Consider the following 24,823-nt stretch of genomic DNA (forward strand, 5'->3'; position numbering starts at 1 on the left):
CAGGTAATAAATATTGATAAAGGATCTGTTTTTTGGATAATACAAGCTGCATGATGGCCAAAATATATTTATGCTTTTTGTGTTACTCTTTACTGTTTATTATTAGAAAAGTATCTATGTTTTTTTGATAATTTCTTTATATGTATTATGAAATTTGAATTTGGGAATAGTTGCGTATCATAAGACGTGACCACTCATTCAGCTTTGAATTTAACCCAAAACAAACTACAAGGTTAAAAACTGGAAATTACTAAGAAAATTAAAAGAAAATATTATGCGAAAGATTGTAAGTGTACTGACAAAAGTTTAAAACATCACCGTAACACTCTGGAATAAATTTAGAACTTTTTCCGATATCAAATTCCGTTTTATTAGCGTAGGTAATCGCTATGGATGAAATGATTCCTTTTAGAAGACATTGTTTCTTTAGAAAATTAATTAAACAAACGGTATTATCCTCATTTTTAACAAAAGTTATTACCTTCATTTAACTGCTTTTAATTATTATATCTAAAATTTTCCTCAAAAAAATATGTCATTTTGAAGCGTTCATCGAATGATAGTTTGTGTTTCTTGTCGGCTGCAATTGACAAATTTAATATCTAGCTTATCAATTTGATGCATTCGTCGTAAAATAGTTTATATTTCTTGTTAGTAGTAATTTTTTAAATTTGGTCCCATATAGCAGCTTAAATCATTAAAACTTGTTTTTCTCAAGAAATTAACTTTGTGCAAACGTTAACTTACTTCTAATAATGTTTCTGTCCTAAAAGTTTGAGTGGCTAATTAGAGCCATTAAATAGGTTTTAATACCAGTATGACTTGTAATCACATCCCAAGTATTATATACTAATTTTTACTATTTGTTTGTTTTAATATTAAGTAAACAATATAATTGGGTCTGCCACCATTGGCAATGGTTTGTGGTTAAACATATTTTTAATAACGACATACTTAGCAGTTTGTGAATCTTGTTGTTTTAACGGAGCATTTAATTGCCATTTCTATTGTCTAGAAAAAAAACACTTTACGTCCAACAAAAATCTTATCGACACCTAATAAATTCAATTACATTGACTAATAAATTATATAAATAAGCGGACTGAGAAAAAGCTACATCTAAAAAAATGGAAAAAAAAGAGTAATTTAGGAAAACTTCAGCAACCAAATATAGAAGATTGTTCACAACAGTGCAGAAGTGAAAAAGTTACTTCAAACAAACTCTTTTTGGAGTTTTAAACAAGGGCAAAGTCTGGGTCTAAAAAATGATTATAAATGAGACAAACAGACAGATTTTAAATATTCAATTTCAAATAAGTGCGTAAACTCAAAAAAGTTGCAAATTACATCACATATTTATTAGCTAACTTATCCACTTCCTCAAATCAATATCTGGAATACCTCCACACTCTCTTCGTACTGTGTTGGAAGAAACAGCTCTTAAAGCCCTTCCTTGGATAGAAACAATACCATTTAACGTGCTGCACAAAACCTTTGACAATGTCATTTTATTAATTTCAATCAACTGATCTGGGGTAAAGACACCAGGGTTTTCATACCAAAATCGATCACCATCTCTAAACCGCTCAAATTGGATTTTTTGGATACATTGGAAAGTTGGGCCAAGCATTTTTCTGTTGATAGGAAATTCTGCAATACCAGCTGCAAATATGTCAATGTCATTCGGATTGTTGTACACTGTTTGGAAATTTTTAACTGCTGCATTAGGCATAATTCCAAACAGATCGGCGAAGGTACTGATTGCTGGCAGTCTACATCTTCGTCTCCAAGCTCCATATGTTTTCAAACCATGATCTCGTCCTCGTTGAATGTTCAAAGCTGTCAAATCTTCAAGTCTTCTCTCTCCTACAGGAACGAGTAACCTTCGGGCTATTCCAAACGCAAAAGTTGTATCAACTCGTTGCGATCGGTTTGCCAATAAACCAAATGCTGTTGGCTCTATACCGCGACGACGAATCGGAAGGGTGTTTTCAAACGAAGCTTGAAGAGAGATATCGTTGAACGCCCGGTCAAAGTTTTTGTTGAGTTGCGCCCATGCATTTGGAACTAAACTGTGGCCGAATCTGAAGGCTGCTGTTGAAAAGACATTAGTTATAGTGGCATCCACTGACGAATCGTAACCTCTGTATGGAGCTAAATCAACAAGAGGTGAGAGAAACTCGTTGTAAACAATGCGTTGATAAATAGCAATATTTATCTTCCTCGCTGTCTCAAAAAGAAACTTTTCATTGAAGGATCTTGTCAAAACTTTTAGTTTTTTTGCTATGTAGTTGTGATATCGCACAAATATCGTATGTAACGTGTTTAACACAAAATTTTCGTCTCCTCTATCATCACCAACCAATGAACATCCGCCTGGATTTCCACATTCCGGATCTGATGGTAAGAGCCTAATTGGTAGCAAATTTGACGAGGTGACTCTCATTAAACCAGTACCTAGACGAAATATAAAATCAATAAAATTAGCATTTTTGATACGAACATGAAACACTACAAACATATCTATTTTACACGCGTTTTACACGCGTTTTGCACGTGTTTTACACGCGTTTCACTTACCATCTAGTCTTCTCAATTGCTTGTGTACGATTATATCGTTGCTGTAGACTTGGGAAAGATCAATGTAAGAAGATATTATGTTTAACTGTTCTCTTGTGGTTCGTGGTGAAAATTTTGGTTGACAGACCGGAACTGATCTTGCCAGCGATGTACAGCTTGATCCACCTGATCTGATTATCAGTGGGAAACATGGATATGTGAAGGCAGTAACAGAACCGCATCTATTAATAGACATACAAATAATTAAAACGGGATTGTATGTAAACAATTTTTAGTAAAATAAAAACATATTTTAAGTATACCCTGCCGACACGTCACATGTTGGATGAGTTGTGTATCCAAAATCATGATCAAGAAATTGTCCAAATGCCATAAACATTGTTGATAACGATGAACTTTGCTCGTTCTTAAACTGAACTCTGAATACTGCACGTGAAACTTCATGAGCTGTAGGAACACGTGGAAATGTTCCAGGAAAACCACGAGGTGTATCAAGATTGTTTTTATCGACATAATCAGCAGCTGAAGTGGATGAAAAACACATGAAAATGTAGTTTGTCAAGACAGTAACTATAAGTAACGGGTTTTCTGTTTTCTTATTTTTTCTTTTTTTGCGTTTTGTGCATAATTGTAATTAGGAACAAGAATACACTAAGAACGGTAATAAGAAGTACAAAACATTTTTGCAGGATTCTTGTGTAAATAATCACTCTTTTCAGATACACTTACGTAAAAGACGAGCCATTGCTGTGTCTTTTGCCCCCTGAGTTGGCCGAGCAAGGTTGTTACATCTTCCATCAACAAACCGAAATGGCAGGGAGGATTTGCAAAGAGTAGTAGGAATCGGATTCACACAGTTGGCAAACGTATTTCCAGGATTAAAAGATTGACCTAGACAATATAAACAGTATATATGCATCAGTATATGGCACATGGAAGCATGCAATCACAAAACAGCGAGTGTATGTTCATGAAACTGTTGCACTCAATTTTATCGAATAGAAGTTCACAAAAAAAAATAATTAAAAATATTACCTTGGGCTGAGCTTGTTAGCAGTATTGGTATTAATAGCACCACTTCCAATGTCTTTACTAATCCTTCCATTGCCGATTGATTGTCAGTAATCCCAAGATATGTCTTTCCTAACTCTTCAGATGCAAGAGAAGTGTAGTGTGAAGTAAAATGAAATATCCAGCTTTATTTATACGTTTTTATTTCTTTCAACTTCACCCAGTATCTTTTGTTTTTGCTTGGTCATTTCCAACATGTTGGGACGGAAGAGGTTGTTTTGACGGTAATTAGCCGCGCATTATTATAATCTCAGATTGCGGTATTTTTTAGTGTAATGATATGATGACATCAGACTTACTTATCTAATTGATTTTATGAAAGAGTTGTGTACAGTCATTTGCCTCTCTCTCAACAGAGAAATTGTTGATTTCTAGATTTGAGGAAGCCACAAAAGAAAGTGCGACTATGAGGAAAATTGATAAATCGTCAGCGGCGAAATTCTCCCTATGACTTTTTCATGACTATGTTTCACTTTCGTCAAGCCTCTTGTATTAGACACTGTACAAATAAATCTGTGAATGCATATCTGTGGAATTAAAAAAAATTAAAAAAAAGATCTCGAAAAAGTTGTTTTCTAGTTAGTCCCGCAGCAAACCTTTAAATACGCAACTCTTAATATCTTAATTAAATGGATTTGTACCCTATAATATCTTTTGATAACAGAAACATAAAAAATAATACCATTGACACAGACCGTGCTAATTCTACTTGACCAATTAAATTGATATTTTGAAGAAATTGAAGGGCACTTGACGCAGAGAGATTCAATGAGCATGGCTCCTGAGAAGAAAACTGGAGACCTTGACCAAAAAAACCGTTACTATTACCGTCGAAATAAATATAGTTACGTTAAGCTTAATGTACTTAATGGCTGGAATAAAGCAACTCGATTGTCATTGCATGTAGTATTTTCTCTGTAGCAATACATCTTATAACAGGTTTTCCTGTTACCTTTAGCGTAACAAACAGAATGTGTCACTAATTAATTAAGCAAGGCAGACGGAATAACGTAAGTAGACAGACAGACGCTTATTGGTTTCGAAGGTTATTAATAGATTATTCATGATTAGTAATACTACTGGGATAATTATATGTAATTCACACTTTTAACGCCTACATTTTCCTTTAACTTACATCAGATTTAATTGCAGTATATATCGTCAGGAAGTTGAACCATTTAAAATAAAATTTAATCTGGGCGAATTAAAAGTAAGAACTACTCTGCCTACTTTGGTAAAGATATATGTCCTGTGTAAAGAAGGCTTTATTCATGCGTGAATCAATACATTAAAAGTTTGGAGGAGGTTTGCAGGTTAAGTAGGTTAAGCAGGAATATTTAATTGGGGAGAAAATATAAACCATGTTTCAATCTCCTAGCATTAATCTCAAAATAAATATCATTTTTTCTTGAGTTAAGATACTTAATAGACTGACAAAAGTTCTGCGAACTTTTAAAGATTATGAGAAACAGAAATCAGACATTATTACAGATCAGAGAAATAATCCTAAGGATGCATGGCGCAAAATATGTCCCGGGCGTTACCAACATTATCAAGATAAGTACGCCTTTAAAGGCCCGAAATAGAACTTTAATATGCAAGTAATTAGTTTAACGGGTAGTTCAACGTCCTTGTGGATTCCATCCTAACAGTTGGCTCTTTCTCCCTTCTGACTGTAACTATGTATTACCTCAGAGAAACATAGAGCATTGACTGAACTTGCTTGCCTGTCACTCTTACCCTAACGGTCAGTAGCTAGATGACTCCAAATAGACTGACAACCTAAGACCTTGTGATAACTAACAATAACAAAAATATATTTCAAGAAAAAAAGGCATCATGCTGACAATACAAGGTTTGTTTATTTTACAAAGAGTGTGAAACGGGTTGTATGTCAACCACAGTTTTGGAAAACGGGTGTCGGGGACAGCAGATAGCACGTATTACGCGGTAAATACACGGGAAAGAACCAGAATCAGCGGCTTTAGCTACATCTGCAAACACAATTACGAGAACTGATCATGGTAGCACGAGTGTAAATTTTGTAGCAGCCACCAACTTCATAGCTTCTCTCAGTTCGGTGAATGCTGCTGCCAATATTTGCTTCGCTCTAAAAAAAAGATCAGCACATTTAGAAATTTGATATTTTAGTTTTTTTCTGTAAAATGAATGTTAGTGCCATAGGTATTATAAAATCCCTGTACCCTGTTTAAGTAATACGTTATTTTTGGAGAAATTACGCATCATAAAATGTTGTTCGAAAAATAAAGTTTGGCGATCTTTATTGCCAAATTTTAAAGGACATTGAACGAACTTTTATAAACACAAGTTCGAATCCATTCTTCCCAAACGTATTTATTTGATTGTATGGGTTCGAATAAAGAAGAAGGTTTTCTTTTTATTGAAACAAAATCCAAGCTTTTTTTTAATAGGGTTTTTTTGTCTATCATATGTCATTGTTTATCATAACTGTAATAGAGCTGTTTCATGAACGATTTTCATGCTTAAAGTTAAAAGTCTTTTTTTATGTTACCACTTTTATACTTTCTTGTATACATTTTATATGGTACCCATACCGGTCAGTATGACACCTGAAAAATAAATTAAAAAAGACCCTGTTAAAATAAGCCAGTAACAAATCAAATTTTGAAGAGAAGTTTAAAGCGAAAAGCCACGAAAAAAATTACAGTCCTTTATATTTTTATACTTGGTATTGTGTCCCTTAAGTTGAACATAAATGAATCTATTTATTTCTTTGGCGCGCCTTTATCACGTGTCCTAGTCTTTTTACGAGTGTATCGTCTTACGACGCATCACAATTGAGCCTCCCACCAACCCTTAGATTAGAATGATATTTGTAGGACATATATTGAGGAAAGAAATATATACTGTGTTAGATATTGTATGACACTCGTTGTACCTTTCTAGACTGACTTTCTAGACTGACTCTACTATAAGTAATAAAGAAATAAAGATAATAATAAATAAAGTTATTTTTGTTTGAGGTACGAATTAGAAAATAAGCTAAGTTTTTATCAGATAAATGTCAAAAAGCCAATATACTTTATTATTAAGCTAAACTTTAAATCTTTTTTTTCATATAAAAAAAACATTTACTAATAATTTTTTTTTTTGCGTTAATCAAATCATGTTATCCAAACAAAATGATTTTATTCCTAGTGTCATCATTTTGATGTTTATATCATTTTAGTCATTTGTTGCCACGACAGAATACAAGTGAGAAAAATATTAATTCCTAATAGACGTTTTTAGGTTAAAAAAAAGTAATGTAGCTGATTGATGATGTGATACACGCTTTTTCTTTATAAGAATATCAGACTACGTTTTTCAGTCAAAACAATATGTCTATTGTTTAAAACAATAGAGAAATAGGAATAAATGACAAGCCTGGTTAGATTTCTTGTATGCTTGTAAAAATCTTGTACGGTTGATTATTAGCTACAAACGTATATAAAAAATATCAATGTTCCATGTGCTCTTATAAGACTTTAATCCACCATATAAAAACAAATTCAGTCGTTTTAAAAACATATTTTATCCCTGTCGGTTCAGTTTTTTTCATTTTTTTCATGTTTAGAACAGACCTAGAAGAACTTAAAAAAGCGAACGGGTTCTAAAATTGTTACAATAAAGCAACGATTTCTATCTCCCTTAGTGGACACAATTTTTAACATTCATTGCATTGAGATAGTCTGCGACTAGTATAGATAGTCGGGTATAGAAAATAAAGAAGAAAATAATTTCTTCCTCTTTATTCCTCCTTCTCATGTCTCTTTTATCATTAAAGTTCATTACTTAATGTAGAAACAATATTAAAGCATTTAATGTTTTTCCCCCGACAAGGTAGACCAATAAATATTAGGCGTATATGGCAAATTTTATGGAATAAACACCGGGAATAAAAGTCCTTTACCTGAAATGTTGACATCAGCATAAAACGCATATTAGGCAGCAGTAAGGCGATGTGTTCCTGTGTGGGAAATTTTCAGCATATGACGCAAGTTTAAAGGTGGGCATTTCCCGTAGCCTACACTGTCACGTATGGGAAGTTTTATTTTGCACGTGACATGTTATTCCACCAATTATATTCTTTCTTGAATGTATGTATTAGCCGATGCCAAATATTCTGTTGTGTTGGCTAATTTTAGTCATAACTATAATTGGCTTAAAAAGTTTTAAATAAGTCTAAAAACAGCCTTCAGTTTTTAAAAACGCTCTGCCAGACTGATTTTGCCTGAAGATCTTGCTACGTTTTACGCGTGGACATGTTTAAAAATTGAATGGCACCATGACACAATACCTAGATTCGCATTTTGATATAGTTGGTTTGTATGAGTCAGACTTTTAGCTTTTTATCAACATTTTAACTATATGAGCATTAAAATATAGATATTTATCCGCGTTTTAAAAAGTTGAAAAACCATTGTTTACTAGTGTATTGACGTTTAGTTGAATTAATCCGATAAGTCATTTAATAAATAAATCGATTTACGCTTGAATGACTCAACTGAAAATATGACATTGACCAATTAACAATTAACGGAATAAGGTGTTTGACGTTGTTAGCTAAAAAATGTTTTGAGGAAGTGGTACCGTCAATTGTTAATCGAATCTGTCTGCCCTTTACGCGAATTTTTGTTTTGCTTCTCATAACTGACAAGTTAAAAACAATTTCTCCGCTAAGTAAATTCAATAGTTATTCTTGACGGAACTAGAATTTTATCTTCAAAAAAAAATTACTCTGATTCTATTGTGTCGTTGAGATAGGCACAGCATACGCCACAATGGCGAACAGTAAACGTCATTTAAAGGAGCTACGAAATGTTTAACCCTATTCGGTCCGGGGTTTTTCGAATATACTATGACCGGGGGGGCGGATTCCGCCCCCCCCCCCTCCCCCTCAATAACTTTTCAAAGGATTGTTCAAATTGAATCAAACTTGGCACACTTATAGTACATCATAAAAGGAACAAAATGGCGCCAATAAACTTTTGCTTGCGTCAGCACATTTTCTGTGACGTCATCAGAAGTTTGAAAATTGTCAAATATGCCACTATCTGCTTAAAATATAATTACTTTCGTTCTAGAGCGAATTTTTACATTCTGTTTGAAATTTCTGAAAGCTAAATAAAAGTTATTTAACATATCTTCCGGTTTTTACATGGATCGGATAAAAAATTGCCAAAATTGCCCGAAAATCCGTTTTTTTTTTATTTTCGGGTGAAATCCGACAAAATCGGGAGATCGGATTAGTCACGTGTTCAAATTATTCAAAATGATTTTTCTTGATGAAATAAAGTTGTGTTGCAAGTTTCAAGTTCTAAGGATAATCCTAACAGGAGTTATTATATTTTCCCCATTATAAGGATTTCATAGAGATTTTTAGGGGTAGTTTCGAGTAATGGCCAATATCAAAGCCTCTGAAAGGTATGGGACCTAAAAAATTAGCATGCAGGTGTCTAATAGATAAATGTTGAAACTCAGTAAGTATCATAGCCATATAACAAAGCAATCAGGAGTTATTAAAAAAAACCGTCAGGGGGGGCGGAATCCGCCCCCCCCCCCGGACCGAATAGGGTTAAAGGAGATCTCCGTCATGGGCGTCACTCTCCATCCTCGCACATTTTAAATGTGCAACTGTGTAGATATTGTGTTTACGAACAATTAATTTTTATCATGAATTTGCTAAGGCAGTAAAATGAGTTGCGCTCTTTAAAATATTTTAAATATCAGTAAATCAAAAGTTTGTTTTGACAAGAAACTAAGGAAATACGAAAAGCTGGGTTTGCAAAGAATGTAGCTGACCAATTAGCTAGCTAGCTAGTTTAAAATAATTTGAAACCGTTTTGTAACCACTTTAAATTTTCTGAAATCATTGCAGGAAAACGAAATTTTGCATAGTTCAAAATGTTTAAAAGGAATTACTTTAATTGCAAGTAGTATGTCAAGATAGGCAGCATGTTATAACAAGTAGATATTGCATGCTTCCATTGTTGAATAATAAGATTTATCTATACTCAAGGTTAAGTAATTTTTCACGAGGATAGGCCAACTGGAATATTGTTTCACCGAGATTGCATACATCTAATATTCAACAACAAATAATAATTCATGAATATCGTCATCCAGGCGTAAGCAAACTGCTGTGTCGAATAATTTTAGATATTCAAATATCTTACACTCCTTTATCTTTTTATTATTTACGAGGAGAAGCAATTCAATTAATCATAAAGAACCTCGACGAAGGAGAGCGGCGGGAAAAAAAGTTGTTGTTGTATTAAATGTTTCATTGTTAATTTTAAAAGGACTTTTTCACAAACAGTTATTTTTTTTCCTTCATTTTTCGGGAGGATGATAAACATATATTGGATTCAGTGAAATAAGATGTTGAAATTATTCAGTCTCGCTTTGATGATATTTGACTCAGCTGAGTTTTTTTAGAATATCACAAGCTCCACTGAATAATTTTCCATATTCGATTCCACCTTATCCAACATCTGTTTATTATTCGCTAGACGGTTTAAACTTTTTATGTAAGAAGTGACGTAATGTGTTATGAGTAAAGATTTGCTAGAAAATGTATTCGTCTGAATCCGTGGTTGTAACTTTAACTTTTACTAGAAATGTATTCGTTTGAACCCGCTGTTGAGAATTCTAATGTTGTAAGAATAAATACAGCCTGAAGTGTACGTTATGCAATCAAAGACAGACAATGGAGGCGACATTTTCCCTCAGACGCATTACATTTTTAATTTAATGACATTTAAATAACTTCCTAAAAATTATCGTGTGTAAAAAATAGTCACCACTTTTGCAAACATCACCTTCTGATGTGTTGTTGTGCGATAAACAAACTTTATTGGTTATATTTCACACACGAGTTTCTAAATTTCCTTTTAAAAATATAAAGTAAGACGAATTACCAACAACAACAAAACTTCTGACTTATCTAAGACTGTCTGTTTTTTAAGTATTTTCAACCTGATGTTTTTATTATTAGGTAAGGTTATGGAAATAAGTTTTTGTGTTGCTGATGCAGCTTCACAAATTATGTTTATGAACAATCACGGCAATATTATTACTATTTTGCAGTTTTTATAGGTGGAAAAAAAAAACGATTAAAAAAACAAATGTAGGAAGCTTAGGAAAGCATGATTAGAGAATTTGTATCCTAGATTGTTGTTATCTTGTAGGAAAACTCTAACCCAGGTCTTTCTTAGTTTTGAAACTGATAACTTGAGTCTAAGGCTGTTTTTATTTTTCGGTAAAACCTTAGGTTCGTGTTCTTACAATACTGTTCTTATAAAACAAAAAATGTGTATCAACTTAAATGATAAATTGACGATATGGTTTTAAAATGTGTTTTAGCAGCGTTAAACCGTGTTTATAATCTCTTCATAATAATACATATTCGTTCAAAATAGTTGCTCAGCAGCTTTATTTCAGACTCCCCGCAGAGTAAATTAATCACATTACGCGAACAGGAGGACAAAAGTACATGAGATCCCGACGCAATATTTAATAAAATAAAGAGTTTATTAGCAAAGAATTACTTAGAGCTACAAGACATTTCGATAAATTTGTCCAAAAGGGTTGCACCGCAGCTGTATTTAAGTCACCCCCATAATTTACCTCATGCTAACATAAATAACGTATAAAACATATAAGGTGGTCAAACATACACAAATACTGATGCGGAAAATATGAACGACGGTCGAAAATCTGACATGCGGATTCTTTTATGGTCAACGATATGTAACACATAGAAGTTTGTGAGTTTTGGAAACTATTAACCCACGCATTTTTATAAACAACACAAAATTTTAGGCCTAGTGCTTTCTCTAATTACTTAACTTGTTCTCACTTTAGAAGCGTTTAATCAAATTCTTTAATTTTCTATGCTTCACTTTAAACCCTTTCGAACGTGGTAACTACAAAGCATAGCAAAACAGCTTGTGTATCGATAAGGGAAATATAAAAAAACTACAAGATGTCGACAGCTACAACAAGACAAAAATAAAAAATTAGCAGATAACGATACAACTTCCTTAAATTAAGTTCTGGTTAATTCCATGTTTTAAATTACTTTTCAACAGTCAGCACGTGTTAAAAATAGTTGTTACTCAAACATCACTTCCTGCAATAAAAAAATGTATCTAATCAATAGCTGCCTTATGTTTTTGCGAAAGAACAACATTCTTTGAGTCATTTCTCATATCTGAAACTTAACCTCTAAAACTTTAAATCCCAAAATCTTCATGGATTAGCAGTTTATTTAGCCTTAATTATTAGACATATGTACGAAGTATCTTGCCTTTTGCAAGAACCAACTAAACACCACTATTTTTGATGAAAATAAAGCGAACACATGTCTGCAGTCCGGATTTAAATTAGTGCAAAGGAAGAGAGGAAAGCCTGTCACCATAAGTAATTAAGAAAGCCGTTTCTATGTAATTACCACGCACGCCAAACTTATCAATGCTCACTGCTAACCTAATACCTTTGATCTTAAGGCTGAAATACACTATCATTTTTCAATGATCATTTTCCAATGATACATTCCAATGACATTAAAAATGACAAATTTTGGCGCAAATACACTTTCACAAATACACTGTTTTCTTTGCAACATGGACTCTGAAGAAAAAATAGCAGCTGCTGTTGTTGTGTATATGTTATCAAAAAAGAGAGCTAAACATAGGAAAAAATGCAAAGAAATGTATGGGTGAAGCCGTATAGGCGAAATGAACTTGGCATCTACAATACTTTCATGTATGAACTGCGTGTAGAGGAAATTGCAGAGTATACGCGATTTTTAAGAATGCCGCCGAATATTTTTGAGGAGCTCCTAAATCTCATAGAAGTTGACATTGAGAAAAAAACAACGCATTTGCGAGACCCAATTCCTGCTAAAGTCAAAGTAGCTGCAACTTTGAAGTTTTTCTCATGTGGGATAAATTACACCGAATTACAGTATTTATTTCGCGTTCACAAAAGTATTTTGTCACAGTTCATCGCTGAAGTTTGCAAAGCTATTTACATGCGATTAAAAGAAAAATACCTCAAGGTAAATATATATATATTTCGTTCAGTAATTTATCAAACGTACTAAACTAGCAGTCACACTTTGTGAGCCCTCACTTTCTGGGTTGAGATCTGACAAACTTTCTGGACTCTAATAAGTGTTTTGATATATGTTCACTGGGTGTGGGTACATATTCTGTAAAACAGGCGATAACAGCGGAGACACAAAGGGTGGGTAATTTTGTGTGGCATGTGTTGAAGAGTTCCTTGGGATCGGAGATTGAATGGGCGGTGTTCTGAACATCTGAACAACTACAGAAATGATGCGAAAGATATCGGGGATAAATTTTGTGCGTACTTTAACTCCACCGGTGCTGTTCCATGGCAAGACAAATTTGTCTGAAATTTATACCCACCATCGAAGAAGTTGTTTTTCTTGGGACGATGGAGTCACGTAGGAATAGCAAGGACTGAAAGTATGGCCATTTACTTTCGTAAACATCATCTCGTCCTGCTCCACATTTGTTGCTGTTGTTTACTTTCTTCAATTCTGCGCTGAAATAACTTTGCAGTGTATTTATTTTACTCCTCACTAATTTCTCTAAAAAGAAAAACAGATCATAAAAACATGCATGTTTTTCTTTTCTCATCCAAACCATTCGAAATAACACAAACCTTCCATTCCTAGTCTGCCTTTGAATATCTCATAACTTTTTGCCTTCTCGTTTCTGTCCTTATAAAACGGGGATTTAACATCCCACAAACTGGGCTGGCTTCTCCAAATCTCAAAAAAAATTTCGGTCGCTTCTTGCGTCTTCATTCTCGGGTGAATTACTTGTTCAAATCTTTGTTTTTATCTATATTTACGCCTAAACTACATCGCGTGCAACAAACACGTGTGCGAAAACAATGGATTCGATTTAAAACAATAGAAAAAAAATGTCATTGAAAAATTAAAAGTTGAACATGTTCAACTTTTCATTTTTAAGGATCATTGGAAATGAGAGTGTAAAAAATTATACACTGTCATTTTTCAATGATAATTGGAAAATGATCATTGAAAAATGATAGTGTATTTCAGCCTTTAGGTTATTTGGTTAGCCCTGTCCTTTTATTTATCCCGCAAAGCATTAGATATTAGCCATTGCTCGAAACAACTCATGATAGGATTATCCTTAGAATTTTAAACTCACACCACTGATTTATCCCATCTAGGAAAATTATATTCAAAGTTTGGACACGTGCTTACACTTAATAAGAAGAAAAAAAAGGATTTTCGGATGATTTTTTTTATTTGACTGTCACTTTAGAACTAAGTAATTAAATTATAAGCGGATAGTGGTATCTTGGACGAATTTTTAGCTTTCGATGACGTGACAGAGAAAGTACTGACATAAGCAAATTTAATGCTGCCATTTTGTATTTTGTTGCTTTTACGACGTACTATAAGTTTGTCAAATTATTTTTTATTTGGGCAAGCCTTTCAAATTATGAAGGAGGCAGTGGAATCCGTCCTCCCTCCCCCACCCCCAGTCATAATATGTCCAAAATACCCCTGACCAAATGGGGTTAAACGGTACAATTTTTTGCGGACATCAGCACGGCCCAGCTTCTAGATGTTTTGCTTCAAGATAGTTCCTGCACCTGCTAAATTAAAAACATTGAAGACTGCCGGTTGTAAAGTACTGACCAGGTGCTGCTGTTTAAAAAAAAAGTCAAAAATGATCTTTTGCACAAATATTATGTCCAGGAATGTCCATATCATCAGCACTATTGGAATTAACATATCGATTGCACCTGCTTCAAACTGATGTAATTTCCCGGAATGGAAATGAGAAAAGGTGAACATTCGTATTGTATTAAAGCCTGAAGCTTGACGAAAATTTGAGAGCGAATTATACAAACCATAAACATGCTACTAGTAATTTACTTGAAGCTGAAACAATATTTGCTTCTTTAAAGGCGAGAAGAACTGTTTAGCTCAACCGATGTCATGGCCACGTTTAAACATCGTTGAACATATATTACTCGCTGTTAATCACAATCCGCTAAAGGTAGACATTTAAAAGGCTTTGAACAATTGGTTAACACCTCATTTTGCAAAAAAAGAAGCTGATAGTATGCAGAAAGACAGTAAATTTTCTAAAATCTTGCAACGCAGACCATGGCCCGAGTTGTGCACTAGAACGAACCTTTATCATTATTCGTTCAAACTTTTTTTTGACTTTATTACTTGTACTATCCAGTAGTTTGCATGTAATAAAGCATTTAAAACCAGTAAATAACGGCTGCCATCATTAAATAACTAGAAACATTTCCAACGCAGTGCTGTAAATACACGTTCGCCGAATTACATGTTTTTTAAAATTTTGATGTTTTGACTTTAGAATCATGAGCAACATCACTGAATTGGTGTGTATATAAATTTTCAACTCAATTCGACATGTGAAAATACTGTTTTGGTGGTATTAGTGTTACGGTCGAAATCTTGTGGTTGTTTGTTTGCTTTATGAATCTAAAGGTTCTTATTCTATCAAGTTTCAGGTGAGGATTTCAAAAATCACATTCATTTTGTTTAAAAATGTTTTATAGAAAGCAGCGGTACATCAAAGAAAACTAATTCGGAAACTAATTTGTATATTCAGACACTAAAGGTAAATAGACTAAGCCACCTTTTAAAACTAGAACCCGCATCAGACATATTATATAAAATAGAGAATGTATTTTATGATTTAAAGGATTGATCAAAGCTTTCAGGTGCGTTGGAAGGCATACACAAAAGACAATTTGTTTTTCATCTAGTACATATTTACACACAATATTATATACATGAAATTGTTGGTAAATACTAGATGTATGCTAGTGAAAAATCCAAAGAAATGCAGGTGCTCAAAGCTACAATCCGACCGACATACAGTGAGGATGTAATCGCTAAATGTTCTAGAATGTTCTTCTGGTGGCATTTTTTCAAAATAAAAAACTTACGGAAACATTGAAGAGAATTTAACCTTCGCAAATTGCTAAATTGAAATGCAGTTAGATCCTATAAAAGAAAAGGTTCAGTTGAAGACTCGTAATAATGACGCCAAACTTTTCGAAAAATGCTTGCAAGCAATTCTAGGTGGCAGCGTTATTACTATCATTAATAGGTTTAAGGTCAAATTTAGAAGAAATGAAATAAAATCAGTCCATCTTTTATGAGATTTTGATAAAATTTTGAAAAGGATTGGACATTGCAAAAATAAAATGCAAAACAAGTCAGACAGGTCATTGCCTAAAAACATACACGGTTTTTTACGAAGAATTATTCTATAGGAACACAAGTCTCACATTTGCCAAAAAATAAGAACAAAATAAGAACTGTTTCAGGCTTATATCATCAGCTTTAAAAGTAAAAACAACCCGAGTTTTTTTAAAATAACAATTCAGGAATTTCCTTTAAAATCTTTAATGGGCTGTGGATATTTTTTTTGGCGCTCGTTTCTTTCCTAACCTAATAAATGCAAAATGAAATTGGTATTGACGTGATTACAAATACAGACCTGCAAAAGAAGAACACACTGAATCATATAAACACACAAATTACAAAAAATATTCCGTAAATAAAACGAGACGAAATTCTGAAGCTATGCTGTTACTACTAAGAACAAAATAAAAGCAAAATTGGATTAAAAAGGCTCAACAACTATGAACAGCCAGCGTCGTGTAAGAGTTTTGCTTTTATAAAAAAAGACTGTGAACCTAATTGATCAATAAATGAAATGAATGAATTTATAAATAAATAAAAAGATAATTAAACAAAAAAATTATAAATAAACAAAAACACACATGGTGCAATGTTTTGTTCTCAGCAATTTTCTCTTGCTGACAATACGCCACTGTTTCACAGGGTGTCACAATCAATTTGACTAATTCGACGAAGGTCTATCGTCGTCGCATCGCATTGATCTTTAGATTCCGTCAAATACCATGTCGGTAGATTTTCTTTGATGTTGATTAATTTGTCTTGAAACAAAAGCATTTTAGCCTTTTGACCAAATAGACCGAACAACGTGACATAACCGATGATAATGCTGACACTGTTCATGCAGTATTCTCGTGTAAAGTCTGACTCCGGTATTAAAAAATACGCCGGAAGAAAGATCGACCAAGCCACGCAAGTTATGTAAAGTGTGATACCGATATATTTGGCTTCGTTGTAATTTTTAGGAAAATTTCTTGTTTTAAAAGCCAACACGGTGCATGAAATCATGAATAACACACTCAAGATGACATTTAGGAGCAGTAAGACTGGACTTGAATCTCCCCTGCAATGAATAGTTAGGTACTCTTTGTTGGCCGATAAAATTGCAATTGATTTTGGGATATCCGATATGAACCACACACTGACCAATAGAATTTGAGAAATCACAATCCCTGTCGAGATCAACAAAAGGGATCTTGAGCTCACTATTGGTGGCCTTTGGATTGATTTCTGTGCCTGGCAAAATATGCGATAAATTCGGTTTGTTTTAAGAAACAACGGTGCATAACACGCGAGAAATCCAATGCCAGGTAACGCACTCCGTAGTACGCACGTAGATAAGTTTGGGTAACCGAGGAACAAAAATGGGCTCAAAAATATGATGAAGATGCCGAATAGAATCATGTAGCATAGATCTCTTCCAGACGCTCGCACAAAACGGCAGTCGTTGTATTTGATAAACAAACCGATAACCAAGCCATCAAGACACATTCCTACAATTGAAAATAACATAAACACGACCGTGATTGGATTGCCTTGAAGCTGCATGATTTTTTCAGGTAGAGGGTTGCAGGAGTTATGAACGACATCTGCTTTCTCAGTGTACCTGCAGTCAACACATGTGTTGTTAGAAACGATGCTATTTGCAGGACATTTAAAACACGTCCAGCAACAATGTTTTTTTAATAGATCGGTACTCCATTGTTTAATGTGTCCATATTGACACTCTTCACTGCATAACGCTTTCTGATTTTTAACATACGTTTCCCAGTTTTGGTGCAAACGCAAATGCCCTCTTATCTTTGGTGTATATTTGGTCCTATTTACGCTCCAGCTTGCTATGAAAAGATTCTGAAATGAATTATTAACGGCAAGAAATTTGTGTATGTCATAACGAACGATATCATCACCGTTGCCATTCCAATGATTTTGAATCGTTCCATCTTTAAATGAATATTTTAATAAATTCTTGAAAGCTTCCGCTGTATATGAGCTGACATCATACGCTTTGAAATCACATTCCTGCAAATTTGCTGAATTGAGAGTTCCACATCTTCTAAGAATCAGTTGCTTTGTAGCATCAGCGATCGCTTTAACGGCGTTGATAACGGTATGGACAGGTGTAAGGGGATAATACCCTTTTCCTTCTGAAAGCTGCTCCTTACCGGTACATATAGACTCTAACTTATTGCTGAAGGAACAATTGAAAACTGATTGCCAAAAGGAAACAAAACGAGAGTTCGATGTCATTGTGGGTTGAAGTCCAAGAAAATATTTTTTAAATCCAAGATTCTCCGGCGTGTGAACATCAAGACTCAAAACACCATTTGCGTTTTCTTCTATTCCTTTAACTACTTCGATATAGTTAGAGCAACCGTACATACAGAAGATAATAAAACGGTGATTTGTTTTGTTAAGCCAGCGTAAGATGTTGCGAGAATCGTTCTTTGTAGTGAACAGCACCACCAGTTTGAGACGAGGATCAGATTCTAATAAACGGTTTACATTGGAATATTCCTCGTCTGTGGGTCGTTTCTTCAATTTGATATGCATTGCCAAGCATTTATTAATAGCAGATATATTTGACATAAAGGGGATTGCTTCCCTTTCGCCATTGTAACCAAAAGAGCTGACAACACCAACGTAATCCCACCCCATCTTCTGGATAAACTCCACAGCTGCCTGTACTCGATAGACGTCTGAAGGAACAGTGCGTAGCATTGTACCATACCTTGGTCCAAACTTTTCAAAATCTCGATAGGTCGCTGAGTGACTGATTGATATTTGATGGAACGTGCCCGTAAGAATGCTTGTAACATAGGAAAGCTCTGACGTGTAGGGTCCTATCAGAAATGGCACGATGTGTTTGAATGTGTCTAACACGTAGTCGCGGATCTTTGCTTCCATCGAGGAACTGAAAACTTTGTAAATGGCAAGCTTATAACCATTTAAAAAGGACGAGTCGTTGTTGATTTTTTTGACAGCGTATTTCACAGCTTCCAACATCATAATTCCCGAATGATCGTGACTTGGATCATCCTCTCCGCTCAGTTGCAACATAACGTTTATTTTTAGCGTCTTTTTAAATTCTAAATTATACAAGAAATTTAAATGGGCAATCAATCCCATCTCTATTGCATGATCAAGTTTTATAGAATGATTCCGCCTTTAAACGGAACGAAATTTAAGATGTAGTTTCAATGTTTGGTTTCATTAGAATGGGCGTTTATTAGAGTGGGCGTTTATTAGAGTGGGCGTTTATTAAAGTGGGCGTTTATTAGAGTGGGCGTTTACTAGAGTGGGAATTTATTAGAGTGGGCGTTTATTAGAGTGGGCGTTTATTAGAGGGACCTCCATTAGAGGGAATGGGGGAAATTAAAAAATAAATATCTTACCATCCAACTTCCCATCTGCAACAATCATTGTGAGAATGGCAGCCATCAAATTAATTAACAACCAAGTCTTCATACTAAATATTCCAGAGAAAAAAAATGAATTTTTGAAGAAAATTTATGACAACACTCGAACACTAAATTCCTAATGTGACAAGACCCATCTAATTGGGTGTGTTTACACTTTATATTTTTTTGTTAGAACATAGAACATCCATAGATGTTCCATAGAGGTATAATGCTCGATGGATCATCTAAACATTGTAAAAAAGCTAAAAGGTGTTTAAATTTTAAATCGTTTAAATCGCGTTCACATTATGTACAAATACTGCACCACCCAACGACTCATAATAAGATTATTACACAAGTCACATCATTTCACATCATTTCACATCATTTCACATCATTTCACATCATTTCACATCATTTCACAACCAACTGAAATATAATCAATATTGAAAGCGATGACATTATTGGCAATTAATATGCTTGTTACTTTATATCTTTATACGATAAGAAATCGTAACGCATCTCAAGGGAGCAGGCACAGCTTTTCAATTGGAGGGGTGAAGATGTGAATTTGTGGACCTTCCGCATTACGTGACTTTAGGAGTTGTTGTTTTGACCAGAAAATGTTAGAATTTTTATCCACTGAGAAAATGCACTACAAATTTTAAATATGAAATTACATAGAAAAGAAACAAAATATATAAATAAATAATCACCTTTGGTATAAGTGACTTTTTTATGTTTTATGACTGCGACCCCGTACCTAGAGCGCCTGCTTGAGGTCCTGATGTCTATTTTATATTTTATCAGAGTTAATCCATTTTGAAAATTGTCAGGTAGAAAATATATAGATAGAATCTTATTAAAATAAATTATAGCTGCATTAACTAAAAGAATCAATTTGCTGTCAATCTATAAAATATTTTGATCAATAATTTCGCCTTCTTGTTCCAGGACGGTGCATTTATTAAATAGGATCTGCCAAAATCTATTTTTTCTGTTAAAATTAAATATGAAAAGAGGTTTGCGTTGATTGTTTCGCATCAATTGAGCATACTTACAACTAGAGAGTAAAATAATAATTGAAAAGATATGGGTGAGTGAATGAATGATTGGATGGTTTGATGAATGGATGGATGGATTGATGGATGAATGGATGAATGGATGGATAGATTGATAGATTGATGGATGGATGGATGGATGAATGAATGAATAAATGAAACAGAAAATAAATGAATAAATTTAATGAGCCTATAGGAAGAATCAGTACGCCTTAACTTCAAAAAATATTAAAATTAAATCTTATGATTTACCTTTCGCGCCGAAATTTTTCTTCCAACAAAATAAAAATTGATTTGCCGTAGCTTGTACGCAAACAATGTCTTTGAACTCTAAAAGGTTAAAGAAAGTTTAAAATGATCCCGAACGTTGAAACAAAACACGGAAATGAAGATGCAAAAGTTATTTTTTGTTGATCTCGATGTTTGGTGAACTTCTAAAAAAAACGTTCTTCAACTTCCTGATCTCGTTTCTTAAAACACGTGAGATAGCTGCATTATATTTACGTACATGCTTATAAATGCAACAAACATTTCTTGAACATGATAATCGCAACTATTGATCGGAATTTATTTGGTGTCAAATATTTACACGTTCCGTCGCAGACAAGGAACAAACTTTGGAAACAAACTCATCTAAGGACAGACTACCTACGTCAAATGTATCTGTCTGTTTTCTAACTTTTTCACCAAAATAAAATAAAAAAAAAACATTTTGCAGGTCGCTGTATTTTGAGTAAACAAACTTTTTGGCGAAGCAAATGCGATAATACGGTCCTTGTTTTTAAAAAAGTTTATAATTTTACCAGAAGTCATTATTAACGGAGCTTCCAATGGGGCTTGCTAAGATTTATGTGAATCTGGGTACGGTTTTGTGCCCTCTTTTTTGGCATTCTGAGAAAGGAAAAGTATATCCAGAATAAACAATTAAAAAAGATGGCATTTTACCAAATATTTATTTTTCTCCTATTTTATTTTTTACTTAAAGAACATCATTCAGAAGGCGACCTGTGATCGTCTTTCACGTCTTTTAATCTCTCACAATCTGAATATGCTCAAAAAATGATCAAATTATCACTTTTTTCCGCTACGGCATGTTGAATACATCTCCTTTGCAGAAACTGAGATCAACTGTTTTCAGATATTTTCATCCACACTAACCACTTCCGTGCTGTTGCAGCACTGTTTTAGCCAGGAGATAATTTTTTTCACCACCGGGAAATTTGGAGTAGTTACGATGGGAAAAATTACCCTGGGTCTCAAACCATTTTTCTGCGGCCAAAATCTGGCCGCCCTTTTTGATTGGCTAATTCAATTGTTCTCTGCTCACGTGATTATTATCGGGGAAAGCCCTTTTCATCCCGAATATCCCAGCAAGTGGTTTCACTCAACCTAACAATCATTAGTATTCTACAAAGTTTTTACCAGAGTCAGATTTGGCCAAGCTTGGTAAACAACTCACAGAGAAAATAAAATGGCCTCCGAAGCGATTAGTCATATTGTTCAATTTAAACTCGGGGTTTCCGCTGAGTCATTCGTTCGCGTCTCAGCTTTTGTTTGAGAGAAACGCATTTTATCAACTCGAAGAAGAAAGCTTAGTTAACTAGGCTAGGATTGTTTAAAAAACAGGCAAGCAATATTCTGTTTAGCACTAGGGGATAATGAGCGCATGTCATGAATATGTAATATTTAATTTCGAATAAAATAAACAAGAAAAATTGATGTTTTTAATTCTTGTTCAAAGTTAAACAAAAAAAGTTAAATTTCCGTGACTTGAAGTAAAAATCAGAAGTTAAGTGGTTTAACAACAACTCGTGTGGTCACTTTGGGCAGGGGGAAGTGGGGCTTTGATCGCGCTGACGAGCAATTAGGCCCTCGTCGAGACCATTTTACACCAGTTAAAAAAATCCCTGAAAATGCAATTTCATTTCCAAGAAAAAAGAAGCTGAAATTTAAATGTTTTGTTTGTTTTGTTTGTTTTTGCTTCGTGCTTTGACTTGTGTGTGTGGATTCCTTCAATTGTGTTTAAACCATAGTTTTTTAGTTTTAAGACTTTCCTGAGCGAAAAGTGGACTAAGCATGGAAGAAGAAAAAATTAATAATATGAAGATAAGAGGATTCTTATATTATTGTCATTTTCCTGGAATGCTAAAATAGGATTTTAGTAATGCTTAAATTTAGTATTAAACTTAAAGGGCCAAAAGGGCTAAATATTGCTTACAAACACTTCTAATTTGAAAAATGCATAAACACAAGAATACTAAGATGTTATAAGAAATGACTTAATTATATTAAAGCTTGTAAAAAGGCTGGTTGCAAAAAAGCGTTTTTGCATTTTATCAATGAGTTCAGTAAGGTTAAGCTGACAAAAAATAAATCGGTTGAAAAACGAAAACAAACCTTTATCTCTTGCACGTCAAGTTGCTTCAAAGGTTATGTTGACCATTTACAATGTGAAAAGTGCTTGAAAAATGATAACATTGCATCACGTGGTGTGTCACATGGCCGTGCAATGTATTGAAGTACTTTCAATCGATATTCTGATGTGTTTTAAGTCATTCAAGTTAGTTGTAAACTTTTTGGGGAAAAGGACGCCTGCAAAACAGGTGGTAACAATCGAAAAGATGCTGTTGTTTGTTAAACAATGTAAATATTTTTTGTAAGTTAATATTTTATAAGCTTCTTTTCGGTTACTCATCAGAATAGTAAGAAATGGAAAAAGATTGCTCTTTTTTGTTTATTATTGAAATGTCAAGCCTAAAAAAATGTCAATGCAGACCTGTGAAAGTTTGTTTTTCACCACCATCTCTTCCGATTCTTAGGTTATAGGCAATGCAAGCTATCAAATTAGCGACACTTCCATTGATGATGTTTTATAGTAACTTATAGTTTGTTTGTTTTTTTACCGCTGCAATATCACAGATTAATTTATTTTCCAGTATAAATTTTTGTATCTTTTAGTATTTTCTTTTTTCTTTTTTCAGGGGGGGAAGGGGGACAGGGGGCTGGGGGGGGGGAAATCCTACCACTTTCTCGTTTATTTTTGATAAGTTTTGTTCTACAATCTTAGTCAAAATATGGGTAGACAAAGAAATACTAGGAAATTTTAAAAGCTGTCCACTTGAGCTACGCACGTGCAAAAGTCGTAACTTCGCAGCTTTCCAGCTCCGAAATATTGAGCATTTAATGCTTTTAGCCATAATGGAAAGGCATTGGAAAAATGCGTTTGTTTACAAAGTTTTGTCCAATATATAGTATAGCTTAGAAATCTTTTTTTCCTTCCATTACGGGAAAGTGTTATTTTTGTAAAACAGTTTTGTCGGAACTGGTTTTCCTTACAACACTTCTAACATAAGAAAATAAAGAAAAATATATTAAAATTATAAAAAGTAGACCTGATCATTTTTTAAAGTCTTTTAAAATAAAAGTTGTTGAATTTAAAATTATCAGAATCCTTAGCTATACATTCTATAATCATTTTACTTTCATAGCGCTTCTTTGGAAATGGAGCTTTTATTCCAGAAAAAAGAAACGTCCAAACTCCAGCAGGAATCCCAGTTTACTCAAGCGAAAACCTCGTGCTAGGACGGATTGAAATTGTACCGGAAAATAGCTTCTTCGAATCCAATCAGATAGCACGAGGTTTCCCGTGTGGTCATGCCCCGTCCTTTTTGCGTACTTCTTACATAATAAACTCTCTTATTTTTAAAAATTATAAAAAGAACTGTAATTGATTATATTTTTTGTTATGAATTTAGAATTTATTTTCATTTTCACTGCTAACAATGTAAACCCTACGATAGAAATCCTAGTGGATGTGAAGATTTCTTTTGAGCTACCAAATGACTCTGTTTTATCTGGAATTTCCCAATTAGCGTGTGCTATACATCCGTGCAGGTTTCATATCTTAATGAATGTTGATTGTTTTGCTTCAGAGTTATCTCAATTAACTTTGTGCACACGTAACAAATATGACGTCATTTAATCATGTAAAATTGATACTGGTCTGAATTTTTTGTTTTGCAAATATAACTTGACTGACTCATCTAAAGCGTCACATATTTCGTTTTATCAATAATTCGATTGACTTGTTGTTATGGTACTGCAGAATATCAAAAAATTCTGCAGTCGTCAGTGTACTTTCATAGTATGTTGCTATGTTTGTCATCATTAATCAAAACAGACAATTATGCCCCCTCCAAAATCCTCCACTCCCCTCTCACCCCCGTTGTCGCTGTAAGAACTTAAACAAGCAAAGTGGAACAAGAAAAAAATATCTTGGGTTGTTCTTCTTTTACAGCAAAATGCAGACACTCAGAATGTTCATTGTTTTGAAAATAAATTTTATCTCTTTTTTTGGCAAAAACCGAAGCTCCAGTTCCCATAACATTATTCTTATGAAAAAAGTGTGTATGAACTAAAAT

The 24,823-nt window shown here is 33.9% G+C and overlaps 3 protein-coding genes across 3 annotated transcripts; all 3 read right to left on the bottom strand.

Moving 5' to 3' along the window:
* Positions 1-831: 831 nt before the first annotated feature.
* On the bottom strand, positions 832-4,380 carry LOC130648583 (lactoperoxidase-like). Its single transcript, XM_057454635.1, has 5 exons — positions 3,616-4,380; positions 3,310-3,471; positions 2,883-3,102; positions 2,581-2,801; positions 832-2,457 (listed from the first exon to the last, which is right to left on the bottom strand). The coding sequence occupies exons 1-5, from the start codon at positions 3,683-3,685 to the stop codon at positions 1,364-1,366; spliced, it is 1,767 nt and encodes a 588-aa protein (XP_057310618.1). The 5' UTR covers positions 3,686-4,380; the 3' UTR covers positions 832-1,363.
* An 8,499-nt stretch (positions 4,381-12,879) lies between these two features.
* Positions 12,880-13,697, bottom strand: LOC130649209 (uncharacterized). Its single transcript, XM_057455456.1, has 2 exons — positions 13,372-13,697; positions 12,880-13,297 (listed from the first exon to the last, which is right to left on the bottom strand). Exons 1-2 carry the CDS (start codon positions 13,514-13,516, stop codon positions 13,056-13,058), a joined length of 387 nt encoding a protein of 128 aa, XP_057311439.1. The 5' UTR covers positions 13,517-13,697; the 3' UTR covers positions 12,880-13,055.
* A 2,882-nt stretch (positions 13,698-16,579) lies between these two features.
* Positions 16,580-19,408, bottom strand: LOC130648584 (metabotropic glutamate receptor 3-like). The gene is made up of 2 exons (XM_057454636.1): positions 19,336-19,408; positions 16,580-19,029 (listed from the first exon to the last, which is right to left on the bottom strand). Exons 1-2 carry the CDS (start codon positions 19,406-19,408, stop codon positions 16,580-16,582), a joined length of 2,523 nt encoding a protein of 840 aa, XP_057310619.1.
* Between the last annotated feature and the right edge of the window lie 5,415 nt (positions 19,409-24,823).

This window comes from Hydractinia symbiolongicarpus, chromosome 7 (genome assembly GCF_029227915.1).
Source record: "Hydractinia symbiolongicarpus strain clone_291-10 chromosome 7, HSymV2.1, whole genome shotgun sequence".
NCBI classification, from domain to species: domain Eukaryota; kingdom Metazoa; phylum Cnidaria; class Hydrozoa; order Anthoathecata; family Hydractiniidae; genus Hydractinia; species Hydractinia symbiolongicarpus.